This window comes from Papilio xuthus, unplaced genomic scaffold (genome assembly GCF_000836235.2).
Source record: "Papilio xuthus unplaced genomic scaffold, Pxut_1.1 DF826961.1, whole genome shotgun sequence".
NCBI lineage: Eukaryota > Metazoa > Arthropoda > Insecta > Lepidoptera > Papilionidae > Papilio > Papilio xuthus.
Genome location: NW_013531688.1, coordinates 1,784,972 through 1,804,474, shown reverse-complemented (window position 1 = coordinate 1,804,474; position 19,503 = coordinate 1,784,972). Strand labels below are relative to the sequence as shown.

At 34.8% G+C, this 19,503-nt stretch overlaps 2 protein-coding genes across 2 annotated transcripts; one reads left to right on the top strand and one right to left on the bottom strand.

Annotated features, from left to right (window-relative positions):
• LOC106120329 (transmembrane protein 8A) lies at positions 1-5,580 on the bottom strand. Its single transcript, XM_013315650.1, has 4 exons — positions 5,102-5,580; positions 4,420-4,668; positions 1,474-2,622; positions 1-920 (listed from the first exon to the last, which is right to left on the bottom strand). The coding sequence occupies exons 1-4, from the start codon at positions 5,382-5,384 to the stop codon at positions 187-189; spliced, it is 2,415 nt and encodes an 804-aa protein (XP_013171104.1). The 5' UTR covers positions 5,385-5,580; the 3' UTR covers positions 1-186.
• Positions 5,581-5,911: 331 nt separating this feature from the next.
• On the top strand, positions 5,912-18,569 carry Adss (adenylosuccinate synthetase). Its single transcript, XM_013315520.1, has 10 exons — positions 5,912-6,169; positions 9,252-9,354; positions 14,579-14,712; positions 15,124-15,269; positions 15,497-15,702; positions 16,099-16,253; positions 16,508-16,632; positions 17,048-17,174; positions 17,620-17,740; positions 18,233-18,569. The coding sequence occupies exons 1-10, from the start codon at positions 5,987-5,989 to the stop codon at positions 18,283-18,285; spliced, it is 1,353 nt and encodes a 450-aa protein (XP_013170974.1). The 5' UTR covers positions 5,912-5,986; the 3' UTR covers positions 18,286-18,569.
• Positions 18,570-19,503: the final 934 nt, after the last annotated feature.

The following is a 19,503-nucleotide window of genomic DNA, read 5'->3' as shown; positions in this document are numbered from 1 at the left end:
TGATTAATCTTTGGAATATTAATTCAGTCAATATGGCAACACTTTATAATTAAATCGACACAGAATTGACTGACTGATAGTGACCATTCTATGATTTTATTATCTATGTTAAATGTCAAATTACGATTAAATGCGGCAACACCACAACTTTGTTATTAGCTAATCTACATTTAAAATAAACATAACTCAATCAGCAGCAATAGGATTTTGTGATCTTTGAAAGACATTCCAAAATGGCGATTTAAAATAATCCGAACCTGGCAGGAACGGATTAACACCGTTCCGTTTTACGTCCGGTAAGAGAAAAACAACACTGACAGCGATTATCATATGCCAAAAAGAATGTACTATTTTGTAATTTTGTTCAGTTTGTAAAAACGCGTAACATATTAAACCTACGGACACAAAAAATACTCCGCAAGGTAAATAAGTCGTATAATAAGAACGGGGATATCTAAGATTCCTCGTTCTTTTGTAATCAAAGTACCAGGATATCAGAAGTATGGTGATACCAATCGCGACAGGCAGTAAGAAAGAGACAAACGAATGCATATTCCAAGTAGTCAATAGCGCTATCACTATCGCACCTGTTAATTGTAGAGAAGACCGAAGTCTCTCGTTCACAATGCTCATAGCTAATAAAGTTACCCAGAAAGACATAAGACCGCAGTAAAAATCACCAAATTGGAGTATACTACCTCTAATAATGCAGTAGGCGACTTGAGCTGGAGCATCACAAGCGTGGTAGAACGTCGAGAAGACCATAGTGAAGGTGTACATCATTGCTTCTGAATAGTAGTACCTGATGATGGCCACGTAGATGGAGAAGAAGAAGAGAAGATTGCTTAAAGTGAGCAAAAGAACAGAGATCAACATGTAGATTCGACTGTCCATTCTAGAATCATCAGAACAGTCCCAACCTGGAAAAGACAAATGAACATTTAAAATTATACAAATACTACTGTCGCCCGTGACCTCGCCCGCGCCGGAAAAAAAAAATTAGTAACCAATGTGTTGTTCCAGACTTTATCAACATCTATGCTAAATTTCAGTGAGTTCCATTGAGCTGTTCATGAGATACGTTCAAACACCCATCCATCCATACATACAAACTTTCATCATCAGCTCACTATACGCCCCCACCGAGGGGCTCGGAGCCTACCCTAAATTACGGGTGACTAGGCCATAGTCAACCACGCTGTCCAAGTGCGGGCTCGTTGACTTCACACATATCTTTGAACTTCTTCTCAGATATGTGCAGGTTGCATCACCGTAACAACGATGTTTTCCTTCACCGTAACAACGTCTGATAAATGTACATATGTAACTCGGAAAACACATTGGTATATGGTGAGATTCAAACCCAGGAACTGCAGATTGCAAGTCAAGCACTGACCCCTGAGCCACCGACGCTCTGCATACATAGAAACATTCGCATTTATTATATTAGTAAGTTAAGTTAAAATCACTTACTTCCATATCCCGCTGAACATGAACAGAAGGACATCACCAAGCCACCAAAGGTATTCAAGCCGCAGTTACCATGGTTACTGCATCTCCCGCTCAGACATGAGGTAGACGACAAGGACAGAACAACAGTGGTATTGCAAACGCTCTCTCCCTGTCTTGTATTGTTCAATGAACTTGCAATATCTTCGTCTCTGTCTATCACCTTAGGATCGACGTAGTATTTGGTCCCGTTGTCTGACGTGCGACAAGGACAGACGACCTCATCACAGAATAATCGGAAGGTTATATACCATGTACCACTGTCAGGGTAAGGTATTATCACTTTGTCGTAAATTGACTCTGAATCTGTGCTGTTTAGAACGAATAGAGCCGGTTTGACGTGATCATTAAATTTGCAATGACCTGTCTTCAATGGCAAACTAGCGTGACCGATGTCCATACATATAACGACCTTAAAAAACTGATTCTTTTCAGTAAATTCAAGTAAACCGCTTTTAGTCACCTCTCTTTTATATCCCATATAATATTTATAGTTCATAAACAGGCTCGCTTCTATCGCAAAATTGCCACCGATATCCAAAAACTGATTGACTCTAAACCTCAAACTTTTTACATCGCCCGACGTGAGATTGACTAGACTGGTGGCGTCGTGAAGGTCAGTAGTGGGTAGACCGTAATCGAAAGTGAAAAATCTACCTTTATCATCGCGCATAAGGTCCAATGTCGTTTGATTTGCGATATCATCTAGATCTGAACGGAGATAATATGATTCGCAGTCTGCGTATTTAGTTGCATTGCCTAAGATGTTTTCGAGTTGCACGTAATGCCACGAATTAGGAAACGGATTGAAGGTAATTGTCTGTTCGTTGTTGAGTCTTGGATCAAACGCGCAGGATATTAGATAATTGTCCTCTGTCGGTAATGATAAAGATTGGACTCTGAATAGTATTACCGAGTTTTTAGTTGAAGTATTTTTTATGGTCAAATTTAATGTTAACGGTTCTGAATTATCTAAGGACATGCATTTGAATGACACTGGTATTCTATTATAGTCGATATTTATTCCTGAATAGCAGTCAATAAGGCTTATATTCGTTTCTCTTCTTACTTGTAAATCTGTGTACAGAATTGTGTGACAATCTGCTACTAAGCCTGAAAAAGAATAATCCTATATCAAAAACAATATTACTATTTATAATATTAATTTAAGAACAGGATGGGAAGTGGTAGTGGACTTTCCGGATGAGAGAATGCATGGAAAGGGAAATATTCTCTTTCTGTGCATCCTCTCCTCCGTCGATTAAATGTAGACAACGCATATGCAATTACGTATGTCTATGGGCAACGGTCACTTCGCTATTTCAGCGATTTCAGGTGGCCGCTCGCTCGTTTGCCACCTTATGATATAAATAAAGACTATGTTTTATATCTATTCCAAATTTCAACGAGATCCAGTTCTCGAGATACCTTCAAACATCCATCCATTTCGCATTTATTATATTAATAAGAAGTGAGATTAGGCATACGTACATATTATCTTAACTTTAATTTTAAGTAGATCGATATCGTTTGTTTCGTAATTATTATTAAAATAATTGATAAAGAAATGAATCACTCTGTTTGTTCATGTAAAAAATCATTTGGATGTTTCCTATGGGGCTCGTCGTTCATGCGAAGATTAGACGAGGGGAGGGATTTTTAAAACACATATATGAACCAGTTTCAATACATGATCTTCTTAGCATCTAATAACGTGTATGATGGTTAAATAATGTATTCTAGCTTACTAATATTATAAATGCGAATGTTTAGAGGGATGGATGTTTGTTTGAAGGTATCTCCGGAACAGCTGGATGAATCTCGCTGAAATTTGGCATAGATGTATAATAGAACATAGTCTGGAAGAACATACTTATTAAGTTTGTTTCTAGTTCCGCAAGGACAGAGTTCGTGCGATAGCTATTCTAAAATATAATCAATAGATTAGGCTTAATAAATCTTTTGTCGCGATTACGTACGTGCGGAATTAAAAAAAAATTAGTAGCCTATGTGTTCTTCCAAACTATGATCTACATATGTGCGAAATTTCTTCGAGATCCGTTGAGCGGTTCTGGAGATACCGTGTACCAAAGATTGTTGTCTCTTTATTTACAAATAATCAAATGAATAAATATATTTTTATATAATTAATTCGATAGTAGAATCTTACAGATGTACATAACGTACTATGTATATATAATAAAGCCAATTGTCACAAAACTGGGACAGGAAGTACTGTCAATGCGAGCGTCGAGGACGTGCGGTGATTCGTTTATTATGCGTTTTATTTTATCTACCCACGTCTGTGGTTATTTGATATGACTGCTATATGATCCGTTCATTCTTAAATAACGAAGATAATAAAACTGACAGTATTATGTTTGATTCATTGAATTTAACTATAATTGCTTATAGCTAAAATAATTACGTATATTCGATTTATAATTAGAGAAATACTCTTTAGTAACTAGTAATTAATTAAAAACCATTAAAAAAGTAATTTTGAGACAATTTTTTAATCATTTGAAATCAAACATCTCATGATGGCAGTTTTAAAATCATTAACTATGACTTTTCGTTACAGAAACAACCATAAATTTTTATTTTTTTTATATTATAAGTTGGCAAACGAACAAGCTGCCACCTGAAATCGCGTAGCGATTAATTAATTATACCGTCAACTCAATCTTTTAACATAAATATGTTACAATAATGATATATTTATTATTACTAGTTGTGTAAAAAAATTCTGTCTGTGTTAATTTCATCTAGATCAATTGAGCCGTTCTCGAATTACGTGATAACAAACATTCATCCATCCAAACTTAAAAATGTGTTTAAAATAATCTACTAAAAATTTAAATACATACTTATGTGGACAATCTAATCACAAAAAAATAATTAATTTACCTTGTTGCTCAACTTTCTGTGTCCTAGGATCTTCCCATTTGATATAAACCAGTGCATACCAGTTACCAGGTCTAGGATTACGTATGGAATATGTCCTGTTCTTGCCGTCAGACAGCAATTCTATTGTATGAATATGCTCTCTTGTTGCTGGTTCAACAAAATGCTTAGGAAATGCATACCCATCAGGATTAACTGCAGGATAGGACCCATGTTTTATGTTCACAATCACATCTTGAGGACTGCAGGAACCTAGGGATGTAAATTTTTTATGTTAATTTGGTGTACAGTGCAAGTGATAGTCAAAGCAGGAAAATATAAAATTTAATAGATAAATGAAGTGAGGGGTGAATATTATCATTAAAACATCACCTATCTTAAAGAAAAATGTGTTGTTTTTAAGTTAATTATGAAGTGTACACTATTATTTTTTACTTTTTTGTATTTCTATAAATTTATAAATAGACTAGCTGTGCATGTTATTTTAGTGTATGTACCATATATATAATTATATACATGTAGTAAAAAACAGTAATTTCAATATTACAATCAGACAATTTGTATGTATAGATAAATATATGTCTCCCTAAAAATGGATAACATGCGTTATTATAATCGGTTTGAAATTTATGGCGATATCTTCCAATCCATAATGTTAAATTCCCTGTAAAGATATAAAACCTACCAATATTATTCAGGTGAAGTTCCTCTGACTGCAAAGTAAACCGGGCATCGGTAACATCGGGCACGATGTGATATAGTAGTACGGCAACAGTACGATAACTTCTGTACATATAAACATCGGTCGCAATCTGCCTTGTCACTAAATTATAATTCTCTAGGATTACCGTCCGTGTTTTTGTCAATTGCTCTATTATGCTTTTCCTTTTACTATCATCTTCTGATTCTTTATCACCATTACTTCTCACACAACACACATACAACAACAAAAAATAGTAAACTTTCATTTTATTTACAATTATCCTACCTGAGAAATAAAACTCGCAAGTGACGGTTTGTAAATTACAACTTTTGTATATTTAAACACTTAAAAATATTGTAGGGATTCAACTATTATTACTTATTTAATATTTAATAAAAATATAAATAATTAACGGACGGCACCCATAATATTAACATAATCGATCGGACCAACCATCGAGCACGACAAAAACTCAAAAGCAAAAGTCAAAAGTCCAACAGAGTCCTATAAAGTGTCAATGTCAAAAGTTAATTTAATTAAATTGACGGTGACAGTTACGCTTTTTGTTCCGAAATAGTCGATCCTTAGTCGGTTCCATCTTTTTCTTTAGGTAGAGATTAGTAGAAATAGCAAATTTCAAATTGAGGTAAAGAATACATACTTCGAAAAGTTAAAGTATTTATTAATAAAAAGCTTATTTGTAAACCTTTGGGAAAATTAAAGATTGTATACTCTTTGGCGTGCAAATTGTCTATGATCCTCTTCTTTAACTTTTTGTAATCTTTGAAATAATTATACGTTCGGTTTCTGCGCGCGCATGTCTCGCTAGTTTGTATAAATTTTCGAATTTTTGCACTCCTGAAAATAATGGCTTCGACTACAAATTCGAAGCAACCCCAAGTTAACGGGGAGCTTCCCTGCTTCAAAAAGTTTATGATGGAAAATAAGAATAAAGTGACTGTAGTGCTGGGTGCTCAGTGGGGTGATGAAGGTAAAGGAAAAGTGGTGGATTTACTGGCTGTAAATTCTGACATCGTGTGTCGCTGCCAGGTAAATATGTATTACTTAATATTAAAAATTAATACAAAAGTAATAATAAGAATAGATATAATTTTCACAACGTATAAATAGTTTTTGTAAATACAAAAAAATATACATTGTTGACCAAATATTGAGGTTATATTACAATATCAATAGTGTTTGTTTTTATTGTAATATTTTCCCTTCTCTAAGAATTTTTTTTTTTAAATCCTCAGTTGTTCAGTTTGATATTGATAGTAAATGAAAGCACGCTTGGCATCTTGCCATTTTGTTTGGAAACATGCGAACTATGTTTTTGTATTATTTTTCTTATAATTGCGGGGAGTTTAAGCGGGAAATTGCGTAAGCATTGTACGTTTTAAATCACTTACGTAACATTATTCATGCATATTCTCGCAAGAGATGCAAGATCATTTTTTTTTCAAGTCATGTGACGGACATCGATTGGTCGTCGTAAATAACGCTTTGAAGTTGCCTGTAGTTGTGGATAACTGCCAAGGTCTTGGGCATTTATTGTCATGGTTACTGGCGGCGTCTCGTATATACAAATAAGCTTTTTTTGTTGGCTGGAGCTATATCTAATTATAAAATCTACTATGACTTTCTAACTTGGCATTGGTATATTTTGTTATAAATTTACGAAAATTTACTATATTAGTATATGTGTTGCTAGTATAAATATTAAATAAGGAATTAGAAACTGCTTAATTAATGTACTATGAGATTAACTTACTCCTAACGGTTTCAAATAAGATTTCTCATAAGCTTAATTTTATTCGACCAATGTTATTTCGGTTTAAAGTCTAACTACTGCTACTTTTATAACTTACTATGTTGCTTGTTACTCAAAATCCAACCATAATTCATAGTTAAAGTTTTATTAATTGGAAAAAAAATTGTTTCGAATTTCAAAATCTGCACAATTCCCTTAAAAATGGTACAAAGATAACTAACACTAATGCAAGTATTAATTTACATATATGTAGTTTAAAGATGCAACGCAATGATTGTATGTGTGAGTAATATATCATACATATCTGGATGTAACAGCTTTATGCTTGTTATATCATAATATTTATGTTAATTAGTCATCAATTGAACTTGCATTTACTGGCCGGAACTGGTTATTTTATGTATTAATAAACCTATATAGAGTGCATACCCAGTTGAAATAAATTTATGAGGATAAAATAACTTTGTTAAGAGATTATTTAACATTCTTTGTTGAAAATTTTGCAAACTGTATGCGATGTTGTAATACTTTTATCTTGATTGTCTTACACGATTGTTTATAACTCAAGATATGTAGAGCCTTGAGAGTTGATAAGAATATCCATAAAATGTTTCATACGGAAATATTGTATTGAAGTTTACTTTGTAATGTTTAAGAGGTCGAACACATCATGTGATTGCACATAGTCTACTTGTTTGATATGAAAGCTATAATAACCAACATCCACTTTACCTGTCCTCTGTGTGGGTTAATTAGTAAAAAATGTTGTCTGCTCAATTTCTTACAGTACTGTTATCGATAAAAGTCACTTTTTCTGGTAATTAGACTAATTTAATTTATTCATATCACCATATATCCAATACCCATAACTAATACTTGCTTCGTACTGGAATTCCCCGAACTTAACAACAATGGTCAGTTAAATTAGCTAACCCATAACATGGTCCGGTCCATATATATATTGTACGGGGAATCCCCGCAAATTCTACTGAACAATAATACTATAGTCACTCAGGGGTGAAACACTTGATTTGCAATCTGCATGTCTTGTGTTCGAATCCCGCCATGTAAATGTGTTTTTTGATTATCAATTTACGTATGTACATTTATTTAAGCAAGGTAGCTGATAAATACGATATTAACTTTTAATTCTTATACTACAGTTAATAGGGTAACATACCCAGTTATTGCCTACCCAGGATTTTTATAGGTATGTGACGGAAATCGGACAGAACTTCACAAGTTCTAAATTGGGAAAGAATACCTAATAGCTTAATTTTATTAGCATTGATATATTTATAATAACTGTATTGATTTCTAGTTTCTGTATAATCACGCCTGGTCCAATTTTCCGTTGACGAATAACAAAAGCAAGGTTGCTTTCATAACGGTTTTTAGTATACTACGATTCTTGCAACATTGTCCAACAAAGAGTAATTTATTACTCTTAATTTGATATTACGAAATAGAAAACTGTTTAGCCTTGTATTGATAGGTTCTGAAATAAATAATTGTTTTTATAAATTGTCTATGAAATGTTGGTTTATAAAGAATTCATGCTAAGATAATATTTGCCTTTATTTTTATGATTAAAATCATAGAATTCTTATAGGATATCGCATAACAATAATTGGGATAGTATTAATCTTGATTCTTACTAATATTTTTGATAGATGGATGGATGTTTGAATGATGGTATGTATCTCCAAAACGTCTGCCTGAAGAACACATAGGCTACTAATTAAGTTTTTTTTTAATCCCGTGCGGACGGAGTCGCGAGCGACAGCTGTGATACATTTAAGTTTTTTTTATATATATATTTTTATTATAATTAGTGTCGTTTACTTTTAAGTTTTTGTGATTGCGATGTGTTTTAATATACGAAAATCAAAAGCCAAACGTTCTAACAGTGGCGAATGTATTTAGCTAGTTTGTTTCGCAAAATAAAACATTGTAATGTAGTCATATCAAACACGTGTAAGTAAATGAGGATTTATACGATTGCAACACTGTGACAGATTGTTTTGTGATAACTGTTGAGTAAACAGTTACTGTGGGTTTCCGAGACCAAAAATCTCTGTTTAAAATTTTCCTTTACCAAAGACAATATGTGTTATACACGGTATTTGACGTCAGCAACTCACGGTAAATTGTTTGTTTTTTAAAAATGATGTTAAAAGTTTGAATCGACTACTAATCGTGAGTTACTGTCGAAAATAATCACATGACAACCTGTTATATTTATCTTTAAAAAGGCCTTATGCCCGACGCCCAGGGCGGTCGCCCAACCCTAACGCAGCCTCTGTGATTTCTCAATGTTGATGGGTGATAATTTAAAACTTTTTAATTTTTTCCCAGGGCGGTAACAATGCTGGTCACACCGTGGTGGTGGATGGCAAGGAGTTTGACTTCCATCTCCTGCCCAGTGGTATCATCAATACGAAGTGTATATCTGTGATAGGTGAGTGCATTTTATGGTTACTAGCTGTCGCCCGCGACAACGTCTGTAGGGAACTAAAAAAATTATCTATATGTTCTCGGTGCTAAATTTGAGTCAGATACATTTTTTTTTTATATCATAAGGTGGCAAACGAGCGAGCGGCCACCTGAAATCGCTAAAATAGCGAAGTGACCGTTGCCCATAGACTTACGCAATTGCATAAACGTTGCCTATCTTTAATCGACGGAGGAAAGGATGCACAGAAAGAAAATATTTTCTCTTTCCATGCATCCTCTCATCCGGAAAGTCCACTTCCACTTCCCATCCTTTCCTTACAAGAAAAAGGGTGGGAAGGACTAAATAAGGCCTCCGAGACGCACACTCATCAGACGAAACGCGGAATTGCTTCCACTTCACGCCTGTCTTCTGTGTGTCACATTTAGCCGTTCTGAAGATATGCAATCACAAATAACCATCTACACATTCGCATTTATAATATTAGTAAGATGAAGAACCCAAACCTATAGTTTTTTACGGAACGAAGTATCCGGCTTTAGATTACTGAAGAATTTTATTATAATACATATATTTACATAGGCGAAAGTAGTGGAAACTTTAATATAACGTTAACGAACAGAGCTAGGCAAAGTGCATTCGCTCCGAAGCAATTCCATAGCGAACTTCAAAAATGTATGGAACTGACGCGTGACAGTCACGTGACTTATCTAAAGTTAATGTCAGTTCTATAAATTTTTTGAAGTTCTTTATGGAAAGGCTTCGGAGCGAATGCACTTTGTAAAGCCCCGTAGATCAATGTATACTGGTGATATTTGTCTGGAGTGTTGAAAATATATTTGCTTGGATATATCAGAGCATCAGTTGATTGGATGTATTGCAAGTGTCAATGTAAACTGGTTTGAATCGGTACTGTTGGCAGCGAAACTGATTGGCGTGTAATTGCTTTCGGACGTTGACAGCTTTGTGTTACTCCTCAACACAATCGAAACAATAATAAATTGTACGAGGAAAAAAAAACAAAAAACATACAGGATGGAGAATCTTTTTTGAAGTCGTCGTAATAAAGTTTTCTGTGGGCCTGACACCAATGTTTGTGACATTAGCCAATATCAAATAAGTAAGAGATGAAATCAAACTTAGTTAAAAGGAGTTCTAATCAAACTCGCTCACATATTTTTTCTCTTAATACCGAATATGCAGACAAGTTCTTTAATAGAGATTATATCGATTACAGCCTCACTAGCTGTTGCCTGTGACTCCGTCCGTGCAGTTAAAAAATAATTAGTGGCCTATGTTTTCTTCCAGACCATGTTCTACATCTATGTCAAATTTCAGCGATATTCATGCATTATGCATCATAATAAACTTATATAAAAACGGCTAAACACTCACGTATGTTGATCCGGTGGCGGCACCGACTAATTTCGAACGCGGCCCGCGAAATAATACCAGTCCCACTCATCCTCATTAAGGGCCCCTGATGGGCTCCTGGACGAATATACGTGAGTGTTTAGCCGTTTTTATGTAAGTTTATTCATGCCGCCGTTTCGGAGATACCTTCAATCAAACATCAATCCATCCAAATATTCGCATTCATATTAGTAAGATTATAATATTACGAAGATTCTGATAAACGATTGCGATGCGGCACATAACATGCGATGTTGCAGAATAATACTCATTTGATCTAACGCCAAAAAGTTAGGTTACACTGCAGAGCTGACCTTATTAGGGATTACGTTAACCACCTTGAACTTTTACGTCTTTGCCTGTATTTGTTCTTTTTAGATGGAGAGATATCACAAATAGGTTACTAGTTGGGTTTGTATTTTGAAATATAAACTTGTATTCTGTTCGTTTATTTTCAACCCCCTTTACGAATATTCTTTTCAGCCCCCTTTAGGTGACATGTGTATTTTATTAATATTATAAAATAAACACATTGTCTAGAAATTTATCGCCATGTTTTTTACTAGTTCAAAAAATATTGGTGTCTGAGACCGGAATTCCTGTATGAAACATATCGTCATCCCTCTCATTATCTTTGACATAAGAGAGATCTCAGAAATCTATATATATAAAAGAAAGTCGTGTTAGTTACACTATTTATAACTCAAGAACGGCTTTACCGATATGTCTGAATATTGGCGAGGAGGTAGCTTAGAGGCAGGAGACGGACATAGGATACTATTTATTCTTTTTTTTTTCGAATTTATGCCTTGAAGAGCTGCTTTTTATTTAACTTACTAATATTATAAATGCGAATGTTTAGATTGATGTGATATGGATAGATGGATAGGTAGGCTACACTAATTAAGTTTTTTATATATCCACGCGGTCAGAGTCGCGGGCGACAGGTAGTTTATTATAAGTGAGACAATTTTTTGTTAAATTTCTATAAAGTTTTATTTCTATTTAAAACAATTTTATTGGAGTTCTTTTACTTACATTTTTATTTCGGGAAATTGATAGTGAGTTTACTTTGACCGATAACGCCCTCTATCCTTGATTTGGCGCCAAAAGATTGCATCATTCGTTACACAAGATGTGCGAAAACGTATAACATTGTATATACTCTCAATGAAATTTACAAGCAGTTCTAATAATGTATAGGATAAAAATAAATAAGACCTAGGCATTGAAGAGGGGCGTGTTACTCGTGACGACTCGTTAAAAACATTAGTTGAGCCAAACGTTTTTATAGTTTGTATATTTAAGACGCTATGGCTTGTTAAAAAGTTTGGATGGATGGATGTATGTTAGAAGTTATCTCTAGAACGGCTGCATGGATCTCGCTGCAATTTGACATAGATGTAAAGTAAAGCTTGGAAGAACACGAAGCTACTAATTAAGTTTTTTTCTTAATAAAGCACCGGCACGAACGATGTCGCGGGCGACTGCTAGTTTATATAGTTCTTTCCATATAATTTTGATATTTTCTTATCGCGTATCTTGGAGTAGAGAAAGACTGTCTTGTAAGTGTAAAGGTGATGCCATACAGCGGAAGTTGCTATCTCAACTTTCTTTTCAAGCGTTTTTTTTTCTGATGATGATCTGAACCCATATAATTGGGATGTCTAGCACAAAAATAGACGTATTGAAAAAAGTACAGAGATATATATATATATATATATATATATATATATATATATATTTATATCATAAGGTGGCAAACGAGCGAGTGTCACATGGAATCGCTGAAATAGCCAAGTGACCGCTGCCCGTAGACATACGCAATTGCATATGCGTTACCTACCTTTAATCGACGGAGAAGAAGATGCACAGAATGAAAATATTTTCCCTTTTCTCTCGTCCGGGAAATCCACTTCCACTTTCTATCCTTTCCTTATAAGATAAAAGATAGGAAGGGAAAGAGGACTAAATAAGGCCACACGGGACAAAACTTTTCTTTTTGTTTAATGAATTGTAATTATTTCTATTCATGACATTAATTACTAATTGCCTCGCGTGCAGTAACAAGCCGTATTAGGACCGAGCAACCTATTTATATCGTGCTCTAAATGTAAATACAATTTCATTACTGATAAATCATTTTGCATGCAGCTTAATGTTTTGCAGTAAAAATTATTAGGGGAACATTGAAATAAATATCTACGTCGTACCCTGTACAATAAGGTACGGTTGCTAATAACGATTGTTTCAAAAAAATATTCAAGGCAATGGTTTATTATTCTAAATGACTGTTCGTTTGTTTATAATTGTCTCTGCGTTTCTTGCGGTATTGAAAAAAAGAAAATCTGCTTCTTTAAAACAGTTATGAACTGTAGGTTAAATTGTAACTGGTTAGTTTTAAATGACATCAAATTTGCGATAAATCTTGGGTTTTTCTATCGCTATCACTAAGGTCCTTCGTACACAACAACGTAAATCGAAACGTCGAGAATCGCGTGGCGCGTCCTCCGTACACAACATTGAATCGTCGACGCGAAGCGTCTTTGGTCAGTACAGACGTAGTGATTACATATCGACTGTATAGATTTGCTTCGTTACTTAAAAAGTTGCAGCGGCTTGTCTCCCGATCTCTACAAATAGGTCTCAAGCCGTCTTTGACAATGACAGCTGGAAATATCGGCGATGCGCTATACGAACCTCTATGACAGTGTAGTACGTAAAGCAGCTTAGCGACTATATTCGTCAGGAAGGCTTTAGAGATTAGTTTTTGTAATTGTGTCCTTTGTAAGTAGGTTTTTGTTGAATTCACATCGACTTTTATATAACCAATATGTTTGAGTTGATATATGTATATTACAGAGGGTAGATAAGGTCTTGTTATTCATTCATTTTACGCGATTACCTTGATATTGTCGTGAGTCAGTGTTCGAGTTCAATGTATATTTTAATGGATGTATCTGCTTGATGTTCCATTACTTTTTAATATTTATATGTCTACACTAGTTAAAAATAAAAAAAAGAATGGAAAAAGCCTATGTTGTTTTCCAGACTATGTTCTACCACTGTGCCAAATTTCATCACGGTCTGTTGAGCCGTTCCGGAGATACCTTCTAACATCCATCCATCTAAATATTTGCATTTATAAATTAACGAGCTGTCGCCCGCGACTCCGTCCGCGCGGGATTAAAAATAGATGTTGGCCGATTCTCAGACCTATTCAATATGCTCACAAAATTTCATGAGAATCGGTCATGCCGTTTCGGAGGAGTATGGGAACGAAAATTGTGACACGAGAATGTTATATATAAGATAAAAGTTTAATTTAGATATTTTATAAATGAGTAGTTTTTAATGTTGAAGAGGCGACGGCGATCTGATGATGGCAGTTAATTATGCCGCGTGCTATTCGACTATTTGTAATTTTTATGAGTCATGGGTAATTCAATTAAGATTGAGTACCTGCAGGTCAAATCACGATTCACTTGTGTGGAGCAGATCAGTGAACCGGGTCACTGATCAGCTCTTTTTTTGTTTTGTTTGAGTTTTTGTGATACGAACTGCAAGTCACCAGGCAGTTTTGGGCTCGTCAGTTCACATAATTAGTACATTGCGATGAGTTGTTGCCTACCAATTTGGTTGTTGTGCTACAGCTTAACGGTTCAAGTCTATGTGACGATCTTTTGAATGGGTTCAGAGCAGATTTGCAGGTCTAATTTTTATCGTTAGACATTATCGCGGCACCTTATGTATAACTTTAATTACTGTTTAATTTTAAACTTTTCACCGTCGGCTATTCAGTGGTCATTGTTTACAGGTAATGGCGTGGTCATCCACATTCCGGGGCTGTTCGAAGAGTTAAAGAAGAACGAGCTGAAAGGCATGCAAGGATGGCAGGAACGCCTTATCGTATCTGACAGAGCACACATCGTGTTTGATTTACATCAACAGGTATGATGATTGATATCCGGCTCGAAGGACCAAGTTCAGCCAAGTCTTGAGTGCGTCAGTAATTGTAATGTCAGTGTAGTTTTAGTACGGGAAATCTACGCTAAAGTTCTCATTAATGACTGAGTGCGGTAGTTATTGTAATAACACAAAACAGATATATTTATCTATTTTGTTTGGAAATAGCGCGATGTTTGCAACCACTTACGTCATCGTTGTTAATACGTGACTCACTATAGATTATGGTTATAAGATTTCAAGGTTAAATCATTGAAAGAGGTTTTATGCTCGCTAATAAATTTCTTAAAGAGTTTACTCTATCAATTGACTAGATGTTGTCCGTCCGCCTGGTATTAACTTAATTAATAGCCTATATATTCTTCCATTTCTAATATTAATCACATTTTCCTTCAGGCGGATGGTCTGCAAGAGGCAGAAAAAGGCAAGAATTCACTAGGCACTACCAAGAAAGGCATCGGCCCGACTTACTCGTCGAAGGCGACTCGTAATGGCGTCAGAATCGGAGATCTTCTGGGTGATTTTTCTGTATTTGAGGAAAAGTAAGTAAATAAGGGGATAAGTAATTTAAAAAAATGAGATTTACAGTATTAAAGTTTAATAAAATTAAGGGAACAATCCTAAAGGGTTTGTCAAAATTGTTAAAAAAAAATGGTGGTTGTCAAGTTTTTTTTTATATTTTTAAAGAAATTATATTATAAACATAAATTTAAATTACTAATTCCAATAAAAGACACGATATTTTCTTTTATTTAATGATTTTGTACAGATTCCGTACTCTAGCTGCGGGCTACAAGCGAATGTTCCCAGCATTAGAAGTGGACATAGAGAGTGAATTGGCAAGATACAGAGAGTACGCGGACAGAATCCGTCCCCTGGTGAAAGACACTGTCGCCTACCTCCACAGGGAGATAAAGCTTGGCAAGAAAGTGTTGGTGGAGGGAGCTAATGCCGCCATGTTGGATATTGATTTTGGTATGTATACTAGCTGGCGACCGCGACTCCTTCCGTAGGGAATAAAAAAAAACTTAGTAGCCTATGTGTTCTTACAGACTATGGTCTATATGTATGCCAAATTTCAGCGTGATCCATGCAGATGTTCTGGAGATATCTTCAAACAAACATCCATACAAATATTCACATTTATATTATTCGTAAGATATTCCTCTGTTCCTATTCCTTTTCTTTAAGACTATAATAAGTTATATTATGTGTCACTGCCGTATACTACAATTAAAAAAATGTTGGTCCTTCGAGCCGGATTTCTTTAAATATGTTACAGCAAGTACAAAATCTAATTTTATCGATAATTTTTAAAATTGAAAATGAATAATATAATAGCTTACTTATGTATAAATGTATTTGTCTCAGGTACATATCCGTACGTGACGTCATCAAACTGCAGTATCGGAGGCGTGTGTACCGGGCTGGGGTTGCCGCCGAACGTCATCGGTGACGTGATTGGCGTCGTCAAGGCGTACACGACGCGCGTCGGCGACGGACCCTTCCCCACAGAGCTGCACGATGTTAGTACATTGTAATAAATCTAGGAATGTTACAGTCTGAAGCAAGATCTAGCCAATTTCAATTCAGTCTTCAAGAAGAGCGTATATAGAAGGCAAGCCTTTAGTGGAAATAATTCCTGATTTCGTTTGATGAGTTGACTAGACTTCCCCTTTCCATTGTATTCTCATAAGGAAGGTTTGGGTAGGGGAATTTGATTTGGCAGGAAAGAGACGCTAAAGGGGAAATATCCATGTTGTATAAATGTGATGTGCAGGAGACAGGTAAGCTGCTGCAGGAGCGCGGGCACGAGGTGGGGGTGACGACGCGGCGAGTGCGGCGCTGCGGCTGGCTCGACCTCGTCGTAGTCAAGTACACCGCCATGGTCAACGGATACACTTCGTTAGTACTCTTTTTGTTTTTTTTTGCTCGTAACTGTATTATGTGGTGTTAATTTCTTTGGTTTAAAAATTGTAAACGTCAAAGTTTGGAATTAAAAATATTTTTGGAAACTCATGGTACTATCGGGGCATTTGGTGGTATACCACTTTAAATGTTACAGTCTATGGAACGTTTCTTAAGTATTGCGAAGACATGGAAACAATTACTAATAGGAAGTAGCTTTTAACTATGTTAGTGGTACAAGACTAATTGATTTTTACTATTATTCTCTTGTTTGCGCAACTCACTACATACTTGGTTATATAACAAGGCAATTTTTGTATAAATGTAACACCGCGAATTGCCCTGACTGTATATTTTTGACCGATATATCTTTAAATGGTCCTTGTTTCAATAAATATTATCTTCTCTACAGTATATGTCTGACGAAGCTGGACATCTTGGATACACTAAAGGAGATGAAGATCGGTGTCGCGTATAAGCTGGACGGGAAAAAGTTACACTACTTCCCCTCCTCTATGCATGAACTCAGCAATGTTGAGGTTTGTTCAAATTTTATTATCCGGTTTGGCACGTATGTAATAAATGTACTCTTCTACCTGACGTGCCAACTTAATTAACGGTTTATACATGTAATATATGTGTAGCGTCATAATTCTTTAATATTCATTGAGGAAGCTAAAATACATTTTTTTTTGAGTGGAGCAGATGGTGCTTCTGATAATTTCACATATGAAAACATGTAATTTTATATGTGAAATTATCTATACATAAAAATAAAAGGAATTTATGTATTTGCGTTGCTGATAGCAAAAACCAATTTTTTAAATTTTCCGGATTTTACCGGGTGATCTTCGGAAAGGTTTGAACGATTTTGACCTGACTTTGATGAGAATGTAGCTGGAATATGTCCACGGCTATACACGGACATATAGGCTACTTTTTTCTGCATGTAAATTAATATTTACATATTGAATAAATTTCCAGGTGGATTATATCACACTGCCAGGTTGGGATTGCAAGATCGAGGATGTCCGGCAAATGGAAAACTTACCGGAGCAGGCGAGGCAATATGTTAAAACTATTGAAGACTTCCTACAGATCCCGGGTAACATTCTTTTTTATTAACTCCAACTTAGAGAACGACTGGAACGGGCAAGTTTTTTTTGTCGGAATATTTTTTTATTTGTAGTAGAAGAATTAAGATACTGATAACTACATTCTATCCGACTAATAGGGGTTAGTGTTTTTTTATGTGTTTAGCCTTATAATAGCTTTTCAACATCCTTGATTTAGTAGGCTCCGAGCCCCTTGGTGGTGGGGGTGGAGGTATAGTGAGCTGATAAGCGAGCTACTCAACAGTGTTAAAATTTTTCAAATAGGTTCAGTAGTTTTTGACCCCATTCAATGCAAACAAACAATCAAATATTTCCTCTTTATAAATTAGTATATGTTAATTAATAAATTGCAGTATTAATTGAATAGACGAGTTTTGAACAAATTAATGTATAATGTACAGTCAAGACACTTCGCGGTGTTCCATTTATACGTAGTAATATAGTCTTAACAATGTTTTAAATCGTTTTTTTATTTATTTCAGTGAAATACATCGGTGTAGGACAAGGACGGGAGTCTATCATCAGGGCGGAATAACACAGCACGTGACGTCACAGCGCACCGCTTCCTGTACTAGACAATTGTATCACTTTACTATAGCTCTGCTGGATAACTATCGCAATACATCACAAACTAGACTTTACAGTCGAGGACGTTTATTCCCTACCCATTTTATTTAAAATATTCTTTGTAACAACGTAATCTTGTCATTTGCAATGTATATTCAAATTTAATGGATATGAGAAATTGTATGAAACGTATTTACACAATTTTACCTTTACAATGCTGTAATCAATTTATTGAAAATGACCATTTTCGTGACAGCAATTTAAATGAAACTTTTCAAGATCCAAGAATCCATAGACAATGACTTTGTCAGTGTAAAAATATGTTAAATATTTTTTTTCATTTCCATTGAATTCGTCTTTACATTATAAATTGTACAGTGGGTTTCAAATATTGTGCCTACATATTTATGAGAAGCCTACAAAAGAAATTTATGAAAAGACAATACGTATTATAAGTGGTCAATAGTTCTCAGGTTATTGTGACAGTTTGCTGTTTTTCAATTCTAAGTGGGTAGCGAATTAATTTCTTTGACTGTAGCGTGAAATTTTTTTAATTGTTTGGTAATATCTTGAACTGTGTACTTGTCGTTATTCCAGCAACTTTTTTCTATATGTTTATTTACATTTTATGTGTTTTAATATTTTAAGGGTGGATTACATTCTTTCGTTTTCTATTTGCGTAAAAGTTTTCTCAATTTATATTTGTAATTGTTTAAAAAAAATCATGTGAAACATTCAAGAAATCTATATTGATTATTTAGATATTCCAAAATATTTAATATTTTACTTTAAATACCAAAATAATAAAAAACTGTTTCTTAGGATAATGGTACCAACACACTTGCATATAAAAATCTTGGGAGCATTGAAAGTGTTACCTCACAAGAGTAAAAATCCTAAGAATGTAGTGTAATTCTTCACGTATTTAAATCGAAATACTTAATTTTACAGTATTTCATTTAGTATTAATTGAGTAGATGGGTTTTACAAATTAGTGCTTAAAGTACAGTCAGGGCACTTCGCGGTGTTCAACTTAAAAATAAAAACCCTTGTTTCTTGAAATGAGATACTACGCCCCTTGAATAACCAATTAGGTAGCAGTGAATTGTACAAACAGCGTCATAATAGCAATTACCGTGAACTTCTGGACACCAAAATCACAGTTTAAAATATATTAACTCTTTCA